Genomic DNA, 19,944 nt, shown 5'->3' on the forward strand with positions numbered 1-19,944 from the left:
CATGAACGCAGCAAGGGGGCAGGCAGCCGACTCACGCGTGCGCAGTTGAGCCGATCCAGTTGTTGCACATGCGCAGTTGTCCTAGCCCGGCAGGTCCTCATGCGTAGTTGTGCCGTTGCGGAGGGTGCACACTTGCTGTTGCGGACAGGACGGCTAACTGAGTTACTGTTGGCTGACGTTTTCCCCCATACTAATGGTAAGATTTACTAATGACAGTTTTGTTCCATTGGCCAATGTGAATCTGGTAAATGGTCAGTGACAGTGTAAGTGGTAGATACTTTGGGGAAGGCTTTGAGGCTCCTTGATGCACATCCAGTTCCACGTAATGTGTTGAAGTAGGTGTAAGATAAGCTGATCTAAACTTTAAAATGTCTCCATTAAATATTGGCTGATAGAATTAAAACCAGGCAATGCAGAAAAAAACTCAGGGTCTGGCACCATCTGTGGAGAGAAGAACATTTAGCGTGGCAGGTGGGCAACATCTATATGGAATCAGTTGTGATGAAGTGCCTTCAACCTGAAATGCCAACTGTGCTTTTAATTCTACAGATCAGAATACCGGCATCTGCAGTATTGATTTTCATTAGTTGAAATGTTCATGGTTCAGGTTGGACCTGCTGATACTACCCAAAATAAGGAAACTTGGAACTCCTAAACAGACATAAATTTCTTGATACAAAATTGCCATTCTTTCATGCTCGATTTTTCAAAAATTCCAGTGTTGAAGTGACAATATCCAGCAGATTGTTGAGAAGCTTACACATTTCTGCAGTTCAGCAGATCTGCTCATATAAATAGAAATAGGTGTGAGGGAGAGCGGTATGTTTCAATATGAGACTAACATGAGGCATATCTCCCCCTTTGCTTACCTCTTTGTTTTCCAAAAAATCCATTCTCTTCATGATTCATTGGTTTACTATTCCATCTAAAGATTTCTCCTCATGGCACCTTTCCACGCAACTACAAGAGGTGCAACACTTGCCTTTTTATCTCTTCCCATCTTACCCAGCAGCAACCCAAACATCCCTCCCAGGTGTAGCAAAGCTTTGCTTGTACCACTTACAGGTTAGTGTATTGCATCTAATCTCACATTTGACATACCAGACGTGAATTAGGTTACCGCTTCGCTAAATGCTTCCGTTCCAGTTGACAGTAGCTGGAAGGTGAGATGTTGTTCTTCAAGCTTCATTCAAAAATGATAGAGTTGGAGTAAGTGTGGGGTCCTAAGCTTTGACCTTTCACCTACTCCCCACTCTGATCCTTGCCCTTTTTTAAATTAAGCTTCAGGAACAGCATCTCATTTTCCTACCAGGCGGGTACAGATCTTGGGATTCAATATTTCCAATGCATGAATGTATGAATAGCCTTTAATCCTCTGCATTGCTGTCACAACTCTCAATCTTCCCCAGCTTTGTACTCTCAGCAAACTTGGAGATATTGCATTTCGTTCCTTCATCCAAATCATTGATGGATATCTGGTGCTGAAGTGCTGATCCCTGCAGTTCCCTTATATAGTCGGCCCTCCTTATCCGCAGATCCGGGACCCCCCGCGGATACCAAAAAACACGGAGGCTCAACTCCCTTATATAAAATGGCATAGTATTTGCATATAACCTACGCACATCCTCCTGTATACTTTAAATCATCACTAGATTACTTATAATACCTAATATAATGTAAATAATTGTTATATTGTAATGTTTAGGGAACATTGACAAAAAAAACTGTACATGTTCCTCCTGCTCACAGGCAGTGAACAAGTGAGACGCAAGGCGAACAATGATCAAGCAACGAGTAAAACTGTTAATCATCTGTAGATTACAGAGCTTATAACACCCAATACAATGGAAATGCTATGTAAATAGTTGTTACACTGTCTTGTTTAGGGAATATTGACGAAAAAAAAACTGTACGTGTTCCTCTCCCTCATGTTACAAGCAGCGAACGAATGAGATGCCAATTCTCCCATGATCTTTACGTTCTTGAGGTTGTAGCACTTTACATAGCCAGCCATCCCTTACTAGCCTTAAGCTCTTTTCTCTCTCTCTCTCTCTCTCTCTCATCAACCCCATCACAGTAGTGCTCATAGAGACTAAGAGCTTTTTCACATATAATTTGGCCATCGACAGAGATATGCTTCTGTGACATGTCCTCTAGCCACACACTTAATGCTTCCTCAGTCTTTGCAAGCACTTTATCATGAACCAGACAGACCATTTTTGCCGTTGTAGGGGCAGCACTAACACTTACAGGAATTTCAGCTTCTTTCTGCTTTATTGTGCGAATGCGTGATTCGTTCTTACCGACCTTACAACCCACTTCGGAAAGCGACATGCCACTTTTCAAAAGATCTAATATTTCTACTTTCTTGGCGAGAGATAGCACTTTAACCTTTGAGGAATTGCTTTTAGGAGCCATTTTTCACAGGAACAAAGTAGCGAACAAACAAGATGCAAGACGAACAATGAGTGCTGGAAGAGCACTTCTAAGTTTTCTCGATTCGCAGTTGGTTGAATTCGCACATGCAGAACTCGTGGATAAGGAGGGCCGACTGTAGTCACAGCTTGCCACCATGTATATTCCTATTGTTTATTTTTTCAATCAGTTTTTGAACCATGCCAGCATATTGCCCTCAATCTCGTGCTTTAGAACCATAGAACACTACAGCACAGTTCAGGCCCTTCAGCCCTCCATGTTGTGCCGACCCATATAATCCTTTTTTTAAAAAAAGTACTAAACCCACACTACCCCATAACCCTCCATTTTTCTTTCATCCATGTGCCTGTCCAAGAGGCTCTTAAATACCCCTAATGTTTTAGCCTCCCTCCATCCTTGGCAAGTCATTCCAGGCACTCACAACCCTTTGTGTGTTTAAAAAAAAAAACAAAAAAAAACTTACCCCTGATGTCTCCTCTAAACTTCCCTCCCTTAATTTTGTACATATGCCCTCTGGTGTTTGCTATTGGTGCCCTGGGAAACAGATACTGACTATCCACCCTATCTATGCCTCTCATAATCTTGTAGACCTCTATCAAGTCCCCTCTCATTCTTCTACACTCCAAAGAGAAAAGTCCCAGCTCTGCTAACCTTTCTTCATGTGACTTGTTCTCCAAACTAGGCAACATCCTTGTAAATCTCCTCTGCACCCTCTCCATAACTTCCACATCCTTCCTATAATGAGGTGACCAGAATTGGACACAATGCTCTTAAGTGCGGTCTCACCAGAGATTTGTAGTGTTGCAACATGACCTCTCTACTCTTGAACTCAATCCCCTTGTTAATGAAGCCTAGCATGCCATAGGCCTTCTTAACTACCCTATCAACCTGTGCAGCAATCTTGAGGGATGTATGGATTTTAACCCCAAGGTCCCTTTGTTCATCCACACTCTTAAGTAACTGACCATTAATCCTGTACTCAGTCTTCTGGTTTGTCCTTCCAAAATGCATCACCTCACACTTGTCCGGATTGAACTCCATCTGCCATTTTTCTGCCCAACTCTTGCAGCCTGTCTATATCCTCTTGTAACCTTCAACAACCTACAGCTCCATCCACAACTCCTCCAATCTTCGTGTCATCCGCAAACTTACTCACCCATCCTTCTGCCTCTATATCCAGGTAATTTATAAAAATCACAAATAGCAGGGGTCCCAGGACAGATCCCTGCGGCACTCCACTAGTCACCGACCTCCAGGCAGAATACTTTCCTTCCACAACTGCCCTCTGCTTTCTTCCTTTAAGCCAATTTTTTATCCAAACAGCCAAGGTTCCACTTATCCCATGCCTCATGACTTTCTGGATGAGTCTCTCATGAGGGACTTTGTCAAATGCCTTGCTAAAGTCCATGTAAACCACATCCACTGCCCTATTCTCATCAGTTTCTTTTGTTACTTCTTCAAAAAACTCAATTAGGCTCGTGAGGCACGATTTTCCCTTCACAAAGCCATGTATGCTCAATTCACAAATGCTCGTAGATCCTATCCTTAAGAATCCTTTCCAGTAGTTTGCATACCACCAACATAAGACTCACCGGTCTATAGTTCCCAGGTTTCTCCCTGTTTCCTTTTTTAAACAAGGGAACACTCCAGTCCTCCGACACTTCCCCTGCAGCCAAAGAGGATTCCAAGATCATAGCTAATGTTTCTACGATCTCTTCTCTCAATTCTCACAACAACCTGGGGTGTAACATATCCGACCGTGGGGATTTATCAATCTTAATGTTTTTAAGAAAATCCAGCACTTCTTCCTTAATCTCCACATTGTCCAGCACACAAGCCCGCTCTACTTCGACCTCATCCTGATCAAGATCCTTTTCACTTGTGAATACTGAAGCAAAGTATTCATTTAGGACCTCCCCGACCTCCTCCGCTTCCAGGCACATGTTGCCCTCTTTATCCTTTAGCGGTTCCACCTTCCTCTTGACGAGTTGCCTCACATGTTTCGTCAGCCACGGTTCCCTTTTCCTACCATTTTTTCCTTTCCTCAGTGGGACAAACCTATCCTGAACCCAGTGCAAGTGGTCCCTAAACTTCTCCCACATTACTTCTGTGCTTTCCCCTTTGAACATCTGTTTTCAATTTACTCTCGCTAGTTCCTGCCTCATCCATTCAAAGTTAGCCCTTCCCCATTTAAGCACTTTACCATTTCTTCTGATTTTATCCCTTTCCATGGCTATGCTGAAGCTAAGGGAGTTGTGGTCACTCTCACCAAAATGCTCCCCCACCAAGAGGTCTGTCACCTGACCAGGTTCATTACCCAGAACTAGATCCAGTATAGCCTCTCCTCTCGTCGGCTGGTCCACATACTGTGTCAGGAATCCTTCTTGAACACACCTGACAAATTCAGCCCCATCTATCCCCCTTGCAGTCAGGAGGTGCCAGTCAATATGAGGGAAGTTGAAATCACCCATAACTACTACCCTGTATTTCCTGCACCATTCTAAGATCTGCCTGCTTATCTGCTCCTCAGTGTCCTGAGGGCTATTTAGGGGCCTATAGACTACTCCCAGCACAGTGATTGATCCCTTCCTATTTCTGACTTCCACCCAGACTGTCTCCGTGGACCCTCCTTCTGCAGCGTCCTCCCTTTCTATAGCCGTGATACTATCCCTGACCAGCAATGCCACTCCCCCCCCCCCCCCCCCCCCTTTCTACCTCCCATCCTATTCCTTTTAAAACACCTGAACCCCGGGACCTGCATCATCCAATCCTGCCCTTCCTCCAACCAAGTTTCAGTAACGGCCACAACTTCGTAGTTCCACATACTAATCCATGCTCTAAGTTCATCCTCCTTGTTCCTAATACTCCTAGCATTGAAATAGACACATTTCAACCCCTTTAACTGGCTACAATTATATTCTGTCCTTCCTCATCAACTCAGAACTCTTAGCATCATGCCCTTCTCCTTCTACCTTAATCCCTGCACTCACATTCTGATTCCCACCCCCTGCCAAACTAGTTTAAACCCTCCTCAACAGCTCTATCAAACCTGTCCGCCAGGATATTGGTCCCCCTGGGATTCAAATGCAACCCGTCCTTTTTGTACAGGTCATACCCGCCCCAAAAGAGGTCCCAATGATCCAGAAATCTGAATCCCTGCCCACTGCTCCAATCCCTCAGCCACGCATTTATCCTCCACCTCATTCTATTCCTATTCTCACTGTTGCGTGGCACAGACAGTAATCCAGAGATTACTACCTTTGAGGTCCTGCTTTTCAACTTCCTTCCGAACTCCCTGTAGTCTTCTTTCAGGACCTCATCCCTTTTCCTACCTATGTCATTGGTACCAATATGTACCACGACCTCCGGCTGTTCTCCCTCCCACCGCAGGATATATTGAATGCGATCAGAAACATCCCGGACCCTGGCACCTGGGAGGAAAACTACCATCCGAGTTTCCTGCAACCACAGAATCGCCTGTCTGAACCCCTGACTACAGAGTTCCCTATCACTACTGCCATCCTCTTCCTTTCCCTACCCTTCTGAGCCACAGGGCCAGACTCTATGCCAGAGGCACAGCCATTGTCGCTTCCCCCGGGTAGGCTGTTCCCCCCCCCCCCCCCCCAACAGTACTCAAACAGGAGTACGTATTGTCAAGGGGTACAGCCACAGGGGTACTCTCTAGTACCTGACTCTTCCCCTTCCCTCTCCTGACTGTGACCCATTTCTCTGTCCCCCGTGGCCCCGGAGTGACCACCTGTCTGTAACTCCTCTCTATCACCTCCTCACTCTCCCTGACCAGCCAAAGGTCATCGAGCTGCAGCTCCAGTTTCCTAACATGGTCCCTTAGGAGTTGCAGCTCGATGCACCGGGTGCAGATATGGCCGTCCGGGATGCTGGGAGACTCCAGGACTTCCCACATCTGACACTAACCACAGAAAACTGGCCTCACACATATACTACCTTCTTTTACAATCAACAACTGCCTCACCTTGTCCCATTACCGCCAAAGCCCTTTCAATCTGCTGCCTGCTCCCAACGCTGCCCGCTGGATATGGCTGCCTTCTTTTTAAACTGTTCGCGCTCAACTGGCTGATGTCACACGCCTGCGCAGTCTGGCCTCTCTCTTCCCCCGAGAACTCAAAATGTCTTCCCACTGGAAATCCTTAGGTGCTCTCCCCAGCCTTCTTGTTCCGAGTCAAATATTTTGCACACTAACTCCATTTATATGAAACTTCTGACAAAGGTCTTTTGAAGCGTAGCTTCAATCCTCCTAGATAGTTGGTGATCATGTCTTGCATTATTGGCGGGGTATAGTAGTGATGCAGGCCAACCTGGATGAGGACTTATGGAATTGATCTGTAGGCGTTGGCTGTGTCTAACCAGACAACTATTAGGTCACTTTGCTTCTGCCTGGCCTTGCAATTCAATTGGCTGATTATTGATGTATGTTCAAAGCACCCTGAAAAATCTAGGATGCCACCTTTCTGGATGGATGAGTTGATAAAGTGGCTCTCCATTAAGTAAAGAGGTCAGCCTTCTCACAATCACCAAGAAGACTATCTTGCACTCTATGCTAAGGAGGGAGATTGTCTTAAACTGGGTGATGGTGGAGGAATCATCTTCGTTGGGAACAAAGCATCCTTCAGCATTTTTCCAGCTTGGGGGATAGAGCCTTTGTTTCAAATCTTCCTTATTATCTTCCACAACCTCTGGAGGAATTTTTGGCATTCCTTATACACGTTGCAGGGCATTCCGCATAGTGCTGGGGCAGCAGATGACTTTGCTCTCTTGATGATATCCTAGACCTCCTTCCAACTGGGCTCTGCCACATTCAGCTCAGTTGCTAGGGTTCTTGGTTGGGGACTTTTGGATTGAATTCTAGTCTCTGATTCTTACAGGGATCGCTGTGTGATTCCACCTCTTGCTTTAATCTAGTTAGGATCCCAGATTTTTTTCTGTCTGCAAAGAGCCCTGGTGAACTTGAATGGGTTTTTAACAAACTGTGCTCTCCTTCTCTCTTTCTCCCTTCTTCGCTTTCACAGCTGCTCCATCCCCATAAGCTTGCGCAGCTGCTCCTGCAGTTTGCTCTTTAGACCTTTGACACCCTTTCCATCCAATGAACTGTTTTTGAATTGTTTGTTCAGGGTCTTTATCTTGCTTGTGTTATAAACCCCATAACTGGGTCACTTACCAGCAAAGATAGAGAGGTCCGTTGAAGTCTGATGGTACTATTTTTAACAGTATTTATTAGTAAAAATACACAAAAATAATATCAATGCAAACATACAGATAATATACGTCGTCAATACTAAATCTAAAAGTGCGGGTATAATAATAACCAATAAGAAATAGCTCTATCGTTGTCAAGGGGATAATGTATTGTCCGATGGAAATATAAAAGTCACTCAGTTCATTCAGGCTGCAGCCTTTTGTTGGAGAGAGAGAGAGAGATTTTTAGAAACTTGCCGGCTTTCCTTTTTATGATTTTGATCCGTCAGAATTTCATTAGTGTGGGCGTTCACTGGTGGCCTCTTCTTTAGCTAAGCCGTTCTTCCGTGGTAAGGCCGCCAATCCCAGGCAAAGGGAAAGGACGCACGCGAGCCCCACTGGCTGTCGCTATTAAACGCTGTCACGGGATTTCTAGCGTTTCTCCTGGTGCGTCTAAAGGGGTTGTTCCCCAGACCCTCTTTTATCCTTACTCACGGGGTCTCAGATGTCAATCAGGTTGGGATGATGCAATCCCTCAACCAGCCCACTCTGATCATCCCCTGAGGGGCTTCAATGAATAGTACAGTACTCAATACACAATTCCGTCTCCAAGAGACAATGGCCGTTATCCGTGGCTTGTCTCGCTGAGGCCAGGACACATTCCAAAACCTTGTGGATTCTGTGTGTCTCTCTCTCATTTCCTGGGTCCCAGACCCGAATTAATAGCGATCTTGCGATTCTCAAAAAGGAGGGGGCGACTTTGTACCCTTCGGCCCCTCAGAGTTGTGGCACATTCGTAACACTTGTCAGGTGGCAAATTTCCTTTTCTCTCCTGTGTGGTTGCTGTCTTCTCAATTGGGCCAAATCATTCTTTAGCTAAGGTGAACACAAAGACTGAGGGAGTCGATTTCTTTGTAGACAGGTCCTGCCAATGTAGCTTCCAAGATGCAATCCAGGTCATCATCAAAGTGCTTCCAAGATACATTAGCTGATGATCTAGGCCATCTGATCCTCTTTCTTGATTAATGGATTAAGGTGTCAGAGGGGGCACTCACTTGGTCACTCCTTTGGCACTGGGGTGGCTCAGGTGCAGAGAGATCTTCAGCTCTGTGGGTGTATCTTGAGACCTTTTTGCAGATTTTGCAGCGAATGCTCCCTGGTCAGTATTGTTTGCTTGAGCCTTCTCGTTGCTGTTGTGTCTGTCCTATTGAATTGCTCATCCTGCCCTCCCGGGAGTATTGCGTATTTAATTCATCTACATATATAAATTATCTTCTGTATTTTTATTTTTTGTGGTTTTTTATTATTGTGTTCTTTATCTTGTGCTTTATTTTGTGCTTCATTGAATCTGGAGTAGTAATTATTTCATTCCCCTTTACAATTGTGTACTGGAAATTACATTAAACAATCTTGAAACCTGAATCTTGAATATCCTCAGAAAAAAGCCTATATTAGATTTGCTAATATCCTGTGTAGCATCCTTGATTTGTTTAATTTTTTTGTTAATGAACCAAAATGCCTTCGAATCAAGATTTGTTTTTCTTTTTTTGGTTTGTGGGTCTTGCTTACAAAGCAGGCATTTATTGGTTCTGTACAAGCTGGTGATGGGTTATAATGATAGCTGAACAACCTGAAATATTAACTTATTCTCTCTCCACAGTCACAGTTTGTCTCTCTGGCTCTTGGATGTTCAACGTTTTTAACTTTGATTTCGGTATAGAACCTGGAGGCACATAATTAAGTCTAGGTAAGTATGGTAGGTTTAATCCAACCTCAAGTAATACCTATTGGTAGATATAATAAGCTTCTGAAGTTAGGTTGTCAAAGGCATCTATATATAAGGGTGTTTCAATAAGACAGCATCCGTCGTTAAGGACCCTCACCATCTGGAACATATCCTCTTCTCATTACTATCACAGGAAGGTGGTACAGGAGCCTCAAGATGCACACTCAAATGTTTTCTCCCCTCCACCATTAGCTTCTGAATGCTCCATGAACAGTACCTCACTATTTACCTTTTGCACTAATTATTTACACTCACTTTAATTTACACTCAGCTGTACTTTAATAGGTACAGCTGTTGGTGAATGCACATTCTTTATCAGCCAGGCAACTAATGCCAATGTGGTCAAGAAGTTCAGTTGTTCAGACCAAGCATCAGAATGGGGAAGAAATGAAATCTAAGTGACTTTGACTGAGGAATGTTTGTTATATGGTTAGTGCCAGATGGGGTGGTTTTAGTATCTCAAACTGTTGATCTCCTGGAAATTTCATGCACAACAGTCTCTCGAATTTAGAGGATGGTGTAAAAAAACAAAAAAAATTCCAGTGAATGCTTTGTTAATGAAAGAGATCAGAGGAGAATGGCCAGACTGGTTCAAGCTAATAGGAAGGCGACGGTAACTCAAATAACCACACATCTCTGAGCGCACAGCATGTTGAAGCAAGAAGTGGTTGGGTCACAGCGGCAATAGACGATAAACATACACTCAGTGGCCACTTTATTAGGTACAAGAGGTGCCTTAAAAAGTTTACTCTTAAGTTTTTTTTACTGCAATGGATAGCAAACTGTACTACTGCCATAAAACAACAAATATCATAACACAAGACTGTGATAATAATTGGATTCTGATTCTTTTTTCCCCTTATAGCTGCATATGTGATTTAATTGTGGTCATTGATCACAGATGAAGGAGTATAGCGTTCAGAAGTAGGGAAATCACGCTACTACTGTATGGGACTTTGCCGATTCTGCCCGTGCGATATCATGTACTTTTTTCCATCATTTGAACAAATGTACTTGTCTAGGGTGCAGTGTGGGGAAAAGGTCCACGAGATTGATTTTGAAGTTAAAGGGGAACAACATGAGGAACAATTGATTAGATTTGGGAAGGACATTCTGGATTGAAGAATGGGAGATAATGTAGGATCCTAAGAGATGTTACAGCATAGATGGATATACAAAAGACTGCAGTTACTGGAATCTGGAGCTAAAACACTTTGCTGGAGGAATTCCTTGTGTCAGGCAGATCTGTGGAGGCAGTTTGTAAGGATAGATGGTATGAGAATATTTTTGCTGGTTGGGGATTGTCAAGCTAAGGATAAAAGGTCACCTGTTTAAGTGAAGGAATTTATGTCTTGAGTGTTATGACTCTTTGGAATTAAGTACCCCAGAGACTTGCAGATGCTGAGTCCTTAACTATATTAAAGGTTGACTGAGTTTAATGTTTATGGACACCAATCAAGAAAGTGAAGTCGAAGCCATGATGAGAGTAGTTATGGTTCATTAAATAGCAGAGCAGGTTTGATGGATTTTATTATTTATTGTATTCTCTTGCAGCAGTTGAAGTTTTTACTTGATTTGTTGTTGTAAATTCTAAGTGTCCTGACCTGGGCTCAGCACATAGATGCAGTCAGTCACAGATGGTGTGCCAGTGTGTCTTTCTTAGGAGGTTCAGTATATCATTGAATGCTCTAACAAACTTCTGCAGATGCACTGTAGAAAATATCCTAGAGGTTGCATTATGGCCCGGTACAATAGTTCAAATGTGCAAGAATGTAAGAAGCTGCAGAAGGAGGTGGACTCAGCAAAATACATCATTGACACATTCCTCCCTTTCATTGATAATATCTGCGTGAGGTGCTGCTTCATTAAATAACATCATCAAAGATTTTCACTATCCAGGCCACGTCATCTTCAGCTACCATTGGGCAGGAGGTATAAAATTCTGAAGTCTCACACCAGCCAGGTTCACGAACGTGCTAATTAATTTCACTCGTAAGGTTTTTGAATCACCGAGCATAACCATAATCAGTATAGTATAGAAATAGTATGGCTACTTTGATCACTTTGCAGCAAAACATTTTTTTTTGTTCTAATTGTGTTCTTGTAGGAAAAGTGTATAATTTGTTTATATTTGTGTATAATTTAATACCTGAGTATTGCTCATCTGATAATATGTGCTTGTGCTGTTACTGCAAGTAAGTGTTTCATACGACAATAAATTTGACTGACTTTGAGATTCTTTTCCTCCAACAGTCATGTCTGGAATCAATCGCAAAGAAAAGAAATATGCTAAGAAGATGAGAAACCAACCTAGCAATGTCACCTTTTCTTCATATGATCCAGGGGCTGGTAGATCTGGAATAGAGTCAGTTGAATCTCAGTCAGGTAATTAAAAACAATAACTTCTTTACAGAGCTTTGAGGAGGTTTACAGTGTTTGAATAATCTGAGGTTTGATAATATTTGTACTAAGAGTGCAAAGTAAAAACTTTGCTCCACTTCTGTAAAGCATACCTTGTTCAAGGCTCTGTTCACTTTGCTGTTCTTGTCGAGGTGTTGTGCCTGAACTTAAGCTGCCTGATTTTCAGTCAGTGTTCATTGGTTATTTATTGTTGCATCCTGAGACACAGTGAAAAGCTTTGTTTTGCATGCAGTCCAGACAGCTCATTCTGTTATGAGTGATGAACAGACCTGATGGACAATGGGGTGCAGAGTTAACCATTCCCAACCCCCCTTCTGAGAACTACAAACTATTGCTGTCGTTATGCTGCTCATGAGAGCAAGATAAAGCCCAGGCAAGAACATTTGCTACAGATAAGAGGGGGAGAGAGACTGTTGATTTACTGTATTATGACTTCTACAAGGATTATTTTCCTTCTACTACAAGGACTGTACTTTGCTCGTTAACATTCCTCAGGGGACAGCAGGAGTGGCCTGATTTTATGGACACAGTCATTCAGAGTTGATGGATAACTGAGACCCCGTGAGTGGGGATAAAAGGACAGGTCTGGAGAGACACCCTTCAGACACACCAGTGGACACTGACCGAGTATTGGGAACCCACAGAAAGGTGGGGGCTTCAGAGACCGAACCAGGAGATCGGTCAGTAAAGCTCACAGTGTTACAGCAGGGCCGGTGGGGACTTGTGTGTGTGTCCACTCATGCCAGAGTGACGAGTCTTCTTTCTCTGCTGGTCAGACACCCAGTTACGGAATACGTAACAATTCCAAACACAAGTATGTTGAGGTAGTAAAGAAGGAAAAACAATAAGAGTGCAGAATATAGTGTTATAGTTACAGGAAAAGTGCAGTGTAGGTAGGCTGATAAAGTGCAAGGGCCACAAGGAGATTAGTTGTGAGATTAAGAGTTTATTGTACAACAATGGGATAGAAGCTGTCCTTGAGCCTGGTTTAAGAATATTAGTTATTACTGCTGAAAATGGAAAAGTCTCATGGCTATTCACCCCACCCCCTTAATTTTCCAGTCTCCCCAAACGTGAGCTAATCTAAAATGCTGCTGCCTGTATATTATTCGAGGTTGTGGTCACTCGTTGGTAAGCTGCTCCTGGTTGGTACTTGCAGTAGCCTCATTATTTTGTATTGGATATTAACTGTTGTGATGCAGTGCTCAGAGCTGTGCTGCAGGTCTGTAGAGCAGTCGTTAGTGTGGCAAGATCAGTATCTGTAATTATAAGCTGGAAATTTCCTATTTGGTTTATATCAGAAGGATTTGTAATTCTTAGGGTTCTGGCTGAACAAGTGTTGAGGAAAAGCATTCTCTGTTTTATCTGCCTCTTCAGCTAAAGGATAACAGAGATCTAGAAAGGCACCAGAATATCAAAGGGCGTCGAGGGTCCTGTCAGGGTGGGATAGGAGAAGATACCTTATGGAGCAACTAGCAGAAGTGTGGCTTGGAGCTTTAGCATCCCGGTTCAGTTTCAACCTCTGGTGCTATATGTGTGGTGTTTGCGCATTCTATCTGTGACTGCATGGGTTTCCATTGGATGCTTGTTTTCTCTCACATCTCAAAAGCATAAGTAGACCCTGGTTTGTCCTCTGTTTGTAGCTGAGTGGTAGAATCTGAGGGGAGTTGATGGGAATGTGCAGAGAATAAAATGGAATGAGTTTGGACTTGGCTGGCTGAAGTTCTTGATTTTATACTGTACGACTCTGATACACCAATTGAGTATATAAAGTAAGTAAGTTTTTAACAGTGTGCTTAAAGAGAATTAGAATATAGGGATGTTGTGTCAGAGCACTTTATATCAGAAAGATATATTCTTGAATTATTAGCTCCTCGTATTGTAAAGAACTATTTTTTTATCAATCTCTTGTGGTTTTCACTTTGCAATTCAGATATCAATTATAGAGAACAGCAGAGAGGTTCACATGGAGGATATTGCCACAGAAGCCAAGGAACTGATCGTAAACATCTTCAAAATGTTCCCAAATTCTTATTTGGTAAGTAAGTCATCTGCACTGGACAGCAAAAGGCTCTGTTTTTATGGAAATCTAAATGTAGTAGCTTATTGTATTGTTACAAGAGCAATATCAATCACAACTTGAGATATTAAGGCACAGAATGTAGGTTTTAAAGTGCTCTTAAAATAGAGAAAGAAAGGTTTAAGGAAAGAGTTCCAGACTTTGTGCTCTGAGCACAGCTGACAATAGTGAAGCCATCAGGATAGATAATGAGCATTGAGTTAAGAAGGGATTAAAATATTGCAGTGTAGAAGTGTTCAAAGAAGTTGGAGGTAGGGAATAGCAGGATTTTAATTCATATGCTCATGCTTCATAATTTTTTTTTCTGTGTAATAGCTGTTGCATTATACACTGATCATCTCCATGACTTCCTGACAGATTGATAACAATATTGGAGTAAAGTTTATAACATGATTTCTTTTAATACACAGAAGTCCATTGAAGTTTGGGTTACTCTACCATCGCAGCCTCCCTCAAATCCCTGACAGAGATTCGTAGGTTGAAAATGAAGAATTTATAAATAGAACACTGGTAGAAACAGAAAAGTAATACAATTGATCCTCATTTAGATCTTCCATAAACTAACCAATAGATATCACCACAGAACAATTTTTTCAGCCTTACGTCTTCATCTATTGAGCTAGAGCACCCAGAAGCCATCTTGATGATATACAGAACACCTTTCAGAAATTGCATTCATTATACTTTCTGTGAATTAAAAATCTCATCCACGGATGGAACGTTATTCCTAATTTAAGCAGAAAAGGTTTTTAAATTAAAGACAACTGATGAATGAGGGTGAACTGAACTACTGAACTGCATTTCCTATTTATATATCTATTTAAACTTTCTATTTATTCATTTGGGGAAATTAGCTATCCAGAGGATGTACAGTATGTTCTCTGCTTGTATCCTTTCTATGTAGTCTGTTCACATACTATGATACTGTAGTTTATTCTTTCCCAAGAAGATTAGGTACAGAGGTACAGAGGGTAGCTACTTAAATTCCATATTCAAATGAAGCAATCCAGAGATGTCCTACAGCGTTTCAAAGTGATTTATATTCTCCAGTCTATGTGAGATAATGGACATGCAACTTAAGCAATGGTAGCTGGGCCATTTTATGTTATGCATTTGCAGTAATGACTTAATACAGTGATTATGGAAATGCCACAGACAAATGTGTCTTTGAGTTATTGCATAGGGCAATGTTAAGAATTAAAATAATCTGTGTTCAAATGTTGATGCAGGTGGTCAATGTGAATGATCAACATCAACATTTGCCAACTTCGAGTAAATATCCAAGGAGGAAGCATAAAGTTGGTAAAAGGAAAATTATGTCTTTAACATTTATTTTTTATTTTGCAGCAAAAGACTTTGCTCAGTACCGTGCTGCAGAAATCAGTGCCATGTTAAAAGCAGTAGCACACAAATCAAACTCCCAGTTTCTGCAGTCCCTACCACCACATTTGCGCAGAAGAGCGATGAGTGATAATGTTAAACGTCTTCCTCGAAGGCTCAGAGAAATTGCAAAGAAGGAGGTAAGTTTATTTCAAATGAATCAAAATTATGACTATTTAAAATTATAAATCGGAAAATTGGTTCATTATTATCAGATGTATAAAAGTAGACTGAAAAACTGTCTGGCATGTCATCCATACAGATCATTTCATTACACAATGCATTAAAGTGGTACAAGGGAGAACAATAATGCAGAATAAGGTGTTAGGGTTAAAGAGAAAGTGTAGTGCAGGCAGATAATAAGGTGCAAGGCCATAACAAAGTAGATCACGAGGTCAGGAGGCTACCTTATACTAGGGTAATGTTTAGTAATCTTGTGATAGTCTTAAATGGTCTTTAGTTTGGAGTAAAGACAAAACCTCTGAAGTTACTTTGTTAGTTATTTGCTAAGATGTGGTTTTTGTTTTAATGTGTATGGTAGGACTTTGGTTGAGTGCAACTGTAAAATAAATTCTGTTTATATAATTAATACACTGACAAGCCTGCAAAATCTTACTGTATCAGTAAATTTAACATTTGATAGCAACACTGCATTAGACTTTTGTAGCTCCTCATGTATATAATTCCCATTTACTTGATGCGATTGAGAGCCGAACAGCTCTTAGCATTACCTCTGCAACTGATCCCATGCTACCACGTTTCATATTTTGCATGCTACACAGATTGGTAATTTATCATTCATTATTACTTTAATCTGATTTTTAAAAAAAATTATAATTGTCTGTGCTGGCAGTGAAAAGATTGGTCTGGGCTTTAGAGTGATTTTGATCAGCTGGTAAATTTGGCAGAGCATTTGCAGATGGAATTTTAATGTCCATAAATGTGAGGTTGTGGCGACCCACTTTCTGCGCAGGCGAACCGGCTCACAAATAGCCAGCGCGTGGGGAGAGACTTTGGTAATGCACCTCTGACGTCATTTCCGCCCGGAGAGGGCGGGCACTAGGGATTGAAATACCAGCACCGCGAAGTTTGAATAAACTAGTCTCGAAACGACTTACCGACTGCGTGTCGTTATTTCAGCGCTGTGTGTAGCACATCGCTACATTGGTGACCCCGACGGTCCAAACGGGATTTGGACCAAAGATGACCGACTCTTCATCTGTTCACGCAGTTTCGCTACAACTGCCGACTTTCTGGACGCTCCGACCACGCGTGTGGTTTAGCCAAGCAGAAGCCCAGTTCCAGATTCGGCAGATATCCTCTGATTCCACACGTTACTACCATGTGGTGAGCGCCCTTGACCAGGAGACGGCCGCCCAGGTTGCGGATTTCATACAGTCGCCCCCGGAAGAACGCAAATATGAAGCATTCAAAGTGCTGCTCATTGGGACCTTTGGCCTCTCACGGCATGAGCGGGGTGCCCGCCTGCTTCACCTGGACGGTTTGGGAGACAGATTGCCGTCAACATTGATGAACAAGATGCTGTCCCTGGCTGACGGACACAAGCCCTGCCTCATTTTCGAGCAAGCGTTCCTGGAGCAACTGCCCAAGGACATACATCTGCTGCTGGCCGACGCAGATTTCAGCGACCCCCGGAAGGTGGCGGCCCGGGCAGACGTGCTGTGGAAAGCCAAGAGGGAGAGCGTGGCGTCTGTCGGTCAGATTACCAGGCCACGCGCCCAACAGTGGACCAGACCGGGCCCGGCAGGGGGGCGCGCACAACACAGAGACAGGAGTGAGGAGGCCAGTGAACAGTGGTGTTTCTACCACCAGTGGTGGGGCACAAAAGACCGCCATTGTCATCCGCCCTGCCAGGGCCAGGGCCAGCTGCCACTAATGACAATGGCGGCTGGCCACCAGGACAGCCTCTTGTACGTCTGGGACAAACAGTCGGGACGCCGCTTCTTGGTCAACACTGGAGCGGAGATCAGCGTCTTGCCCCCGACGGGGTACAACACCCGCAACAGGAAGCCAGGACCCACCCTGAGGGCCACAAACAGCAGCACGATATGGACCTACGGCACCCGCACAGTGCAGCTGCAGTTCGGCGCCAGCCGGTTCATGTGGGACTTCACACTGGCTGCAGTGGCCCAACCACTCCTGGGGGCGGACTTCTTGCAGGCTCACAGCCTGCTGGTCGACTTGCAAAGGAAAAGTCTGGTACATGCCGAGACTTTCCAGACGTTCTCCCTGGGTGAAGCCAAGTTGCTGGCCCCATACCTGGACTCCATCACGCTGTCGGATAACGAATTCACCAGACTCCTGGCGGGCTTCCCGTCGATTCTGACACCGCAGTTCACGGCAGCCATGCCCAGACACGGGGTACAGCACCACATTCTGACCCAGGGACCACATCCCTCCACGCCCGCGCATGAAGGCTCCCCCCGGAAAAGCTCCGCCTGGCGAAGGAGGAATTCAAGCGGATGGAGAAATTGGGGATCATACGGCGGTCCGACAGCCCATGGGCCTCCCCCCTGCACATGGTGCCCAAAGCAACAGGGGGCTGGAGACCATGCGGCGACTACCGCAGGCTGAACGAGGCTACGACACCGGACCGCTACCCAGTGCCACACATTCAGGATTTTGCAGCAAACCTGCACAGCGCACGGATTTTCTCCAAGGTGGACCTCGTCCGGGGATACCATCAAATCCCGATGCATCCGGACGACGTCCCCAAAACGGCACTCATCACCCCTTTCGGCCTTTTGGAGTTCCTCCGCATGCCGTTCGGCCTAAAGAATGCAGCACAGAAGTTTCAGCGGTTAATAGACACGGTGGGACGCGACCTGGACTTCGCTTTCATCTATTTGGACGACATCCTCATAGCCAGCAGCAGTCGTCAGGAGCATCTGTCCCACCTCCATCAACTCTACACCTGACTGAGTGAATACGGCCTGACAATCAACCCGGCCAAATGCCAGTTCGGGCTCGACACCATAGACTTCCTGGACCACAGGATTACTAAAGACAGGGCAACCCCTCTGCCCGCTAAGGTAGACGCAGTCCGCCATTTCCCCTGACCCAACACACTCAAAGGCCTTCAGGAATTCGTGGGTATGGTAAATTTCTACCACCATTTCCTCCCTTCAGCTGCCCGAATCATGCGCCCCCTGTTCGCCCTGTTGTCGGGTAAGGGCAAGGACATTACCTGGGACGAGGAGTCCGCCGCCGCTTTCATTAAAACGAAAGAAGCCTTGGCAAACGCCGCGATGCTAGTGCACCCCAGAATGGACATCCCTACCGCCCTCACAGTGGACGCATCTAACACGGCAGTCGGTGGGGTGCTGGAACAACTCATCGAGGGTCGCTGGCAACTCCTGGCGTTTTTCAGCAAACACCTGCGACCACCTGAGCTCAAATACAGTGCTTTCGACCGGGAGCTGTTGGTGCTATACCTGGCAATCCGGCATTTCAGGTACTTCTTAGAAGGCAGGCTGTTCACTGCGGTCACGGAACACAAACTGTTGACCTTCGCCTTCACGAAGGTGTCTGATCCCTGGTCCGCTCGCCAGCAGCGACATCTGTCCCACATCTCCGAGTACACGATGGACATCCAGCACGTCCCGGGAAAGGACAACGTCGTGGCAGACGCACTCTCCAGACCAGCTGTCCAGGCCCTGTCCCTGGGGGTGGACTATGCAGCACTGGCGGAGGCGCAGCAGGCAGACGACGAGATGCCCAGCTACAGGACCGCAGTCTCGGGTTTGCAGCTGCAGGACTTTCTCGTAGGCCCAGGTGATAGGACCCTCCTGTGCGACGTGGCTACCGGCCAATCCCGCCCCATCATCCCGGCAGCCTGGAGGCGGCGGGTTTTCGACTCCATACACGGTTTGGCACACCCATCTATCAGGACAACCGTCCGGCTGGTCTCCAGCAAGTTCGCGTGGCACGGACTTCGCAAGCAGGTCAGTGAATGGGCCAGAACATGCACGCAGTGCCAAACAGCCAAGGTACAGCGGCACACTAAAGACCCGCCACAGCAGTTTGAACCCACCCACCGGAGGTTCGACCACATTCACGTGGATATTGTGGGCCCCCTACCAGTGTCCCGAGGAGCGCAGTACCTCCTAACGGTGGTAGACCAGTTCACGAGGTGGCCAGAGGCGGTCCTGCTCACCGACACATCTGCCGATTCCTGCGCCCGAGCACTGATCGCAACCTGGGTAGCACGCTTCAGGGTACCGGCCCACATTACCTCCGACAGAGGCGCTCAGTTCACCTCCAGCCTGTGGTCGGCTGTGGCCAGCCTATTGGGAACGCAGCTGCACCACACAACTACCTACCACCCACAGTCGAACGGACTGGTGGAGCGCTTCCACCGTCACTTGAAGTCGGCTCTCATGGCCCGCCTGAGAGGACCTAACTGGGTGGACAAGCTTCCCTGAGTCCTGCTTGGAATTCGTACAGCACCCAAAGAGGATCTGCACGCCTCGTCGGCCGAGTTGGTATACGGCGCACCCCTAGCCGAACCGGGAGAGTTCATACCAGCTTCACAGCACAGACGGACCCCGACCCATGTACCCAAAGACCTGCAGAACTGTAAGTTTGTGTTTGTACGAAGGGGTGGACA

The 19,944-nt window shown here is 45.0% G+C and overlaps 1 protein-coding gene across 2 annotated transcripts in view; it reads left to right on the plus strand.

Moving 5' to 3' along the window:
• The window catches only part of pop1 (POP1 homolog, ribonuclease P/MRP subunit), a 76,498-nt gene that overhangs the window by 177 nt on the left and 56,377 nt on the right, over nucleotides 1–19,944 (plus strand). Inside the window, exons 1-5 of one of the 2 annotated variants that reach the window (XM_073046140.1) lie at nucleotides 82–196; nucleotides 9,308–9,394; nucleotides 11,687–11,818; nucleotides 13,788–13,892; nucleotides 15,282–15,454. In XM_073046140.1, the coding sequence (XP_072902241.1) occupies nucleotides 11,689–11,818; nucleotides 13,788–13,892; nucleotides 15,282–15,454 (408 nt within the window). In that variant the 5' untranslated portion in view covers nucleotides 82–196; nucleotides 9,308–9,394; nucleotides 11,687–11,688. Of the gene's footprint in view, nucleotides 1–81; nucleotides 197–9,307; nucleotides 9,395–11,686; nucleotides 11,819–13,787; nucleotides 13,893–15,281; nucleotides 15,455–19,944 lie in introns of those variants that run through there. The other variant, XM_073046150.1, reaches the window with a different exon arrangement.

This window comes from Hemitrygon akajei, chromosome 1 (genome assembly GCF_048418815.1).
Source record: "Hemitrygon akajei chromosome 1, sHemAka1.3, whole genome shotgun sequence".
Taxonomy (NCBI): Eukaryota; Metazoa; Chordata; class Chondrichthyes; order Myliobatiformes; family Dasyatidae; genus Hemitrygon; species Hemitrygon akajei.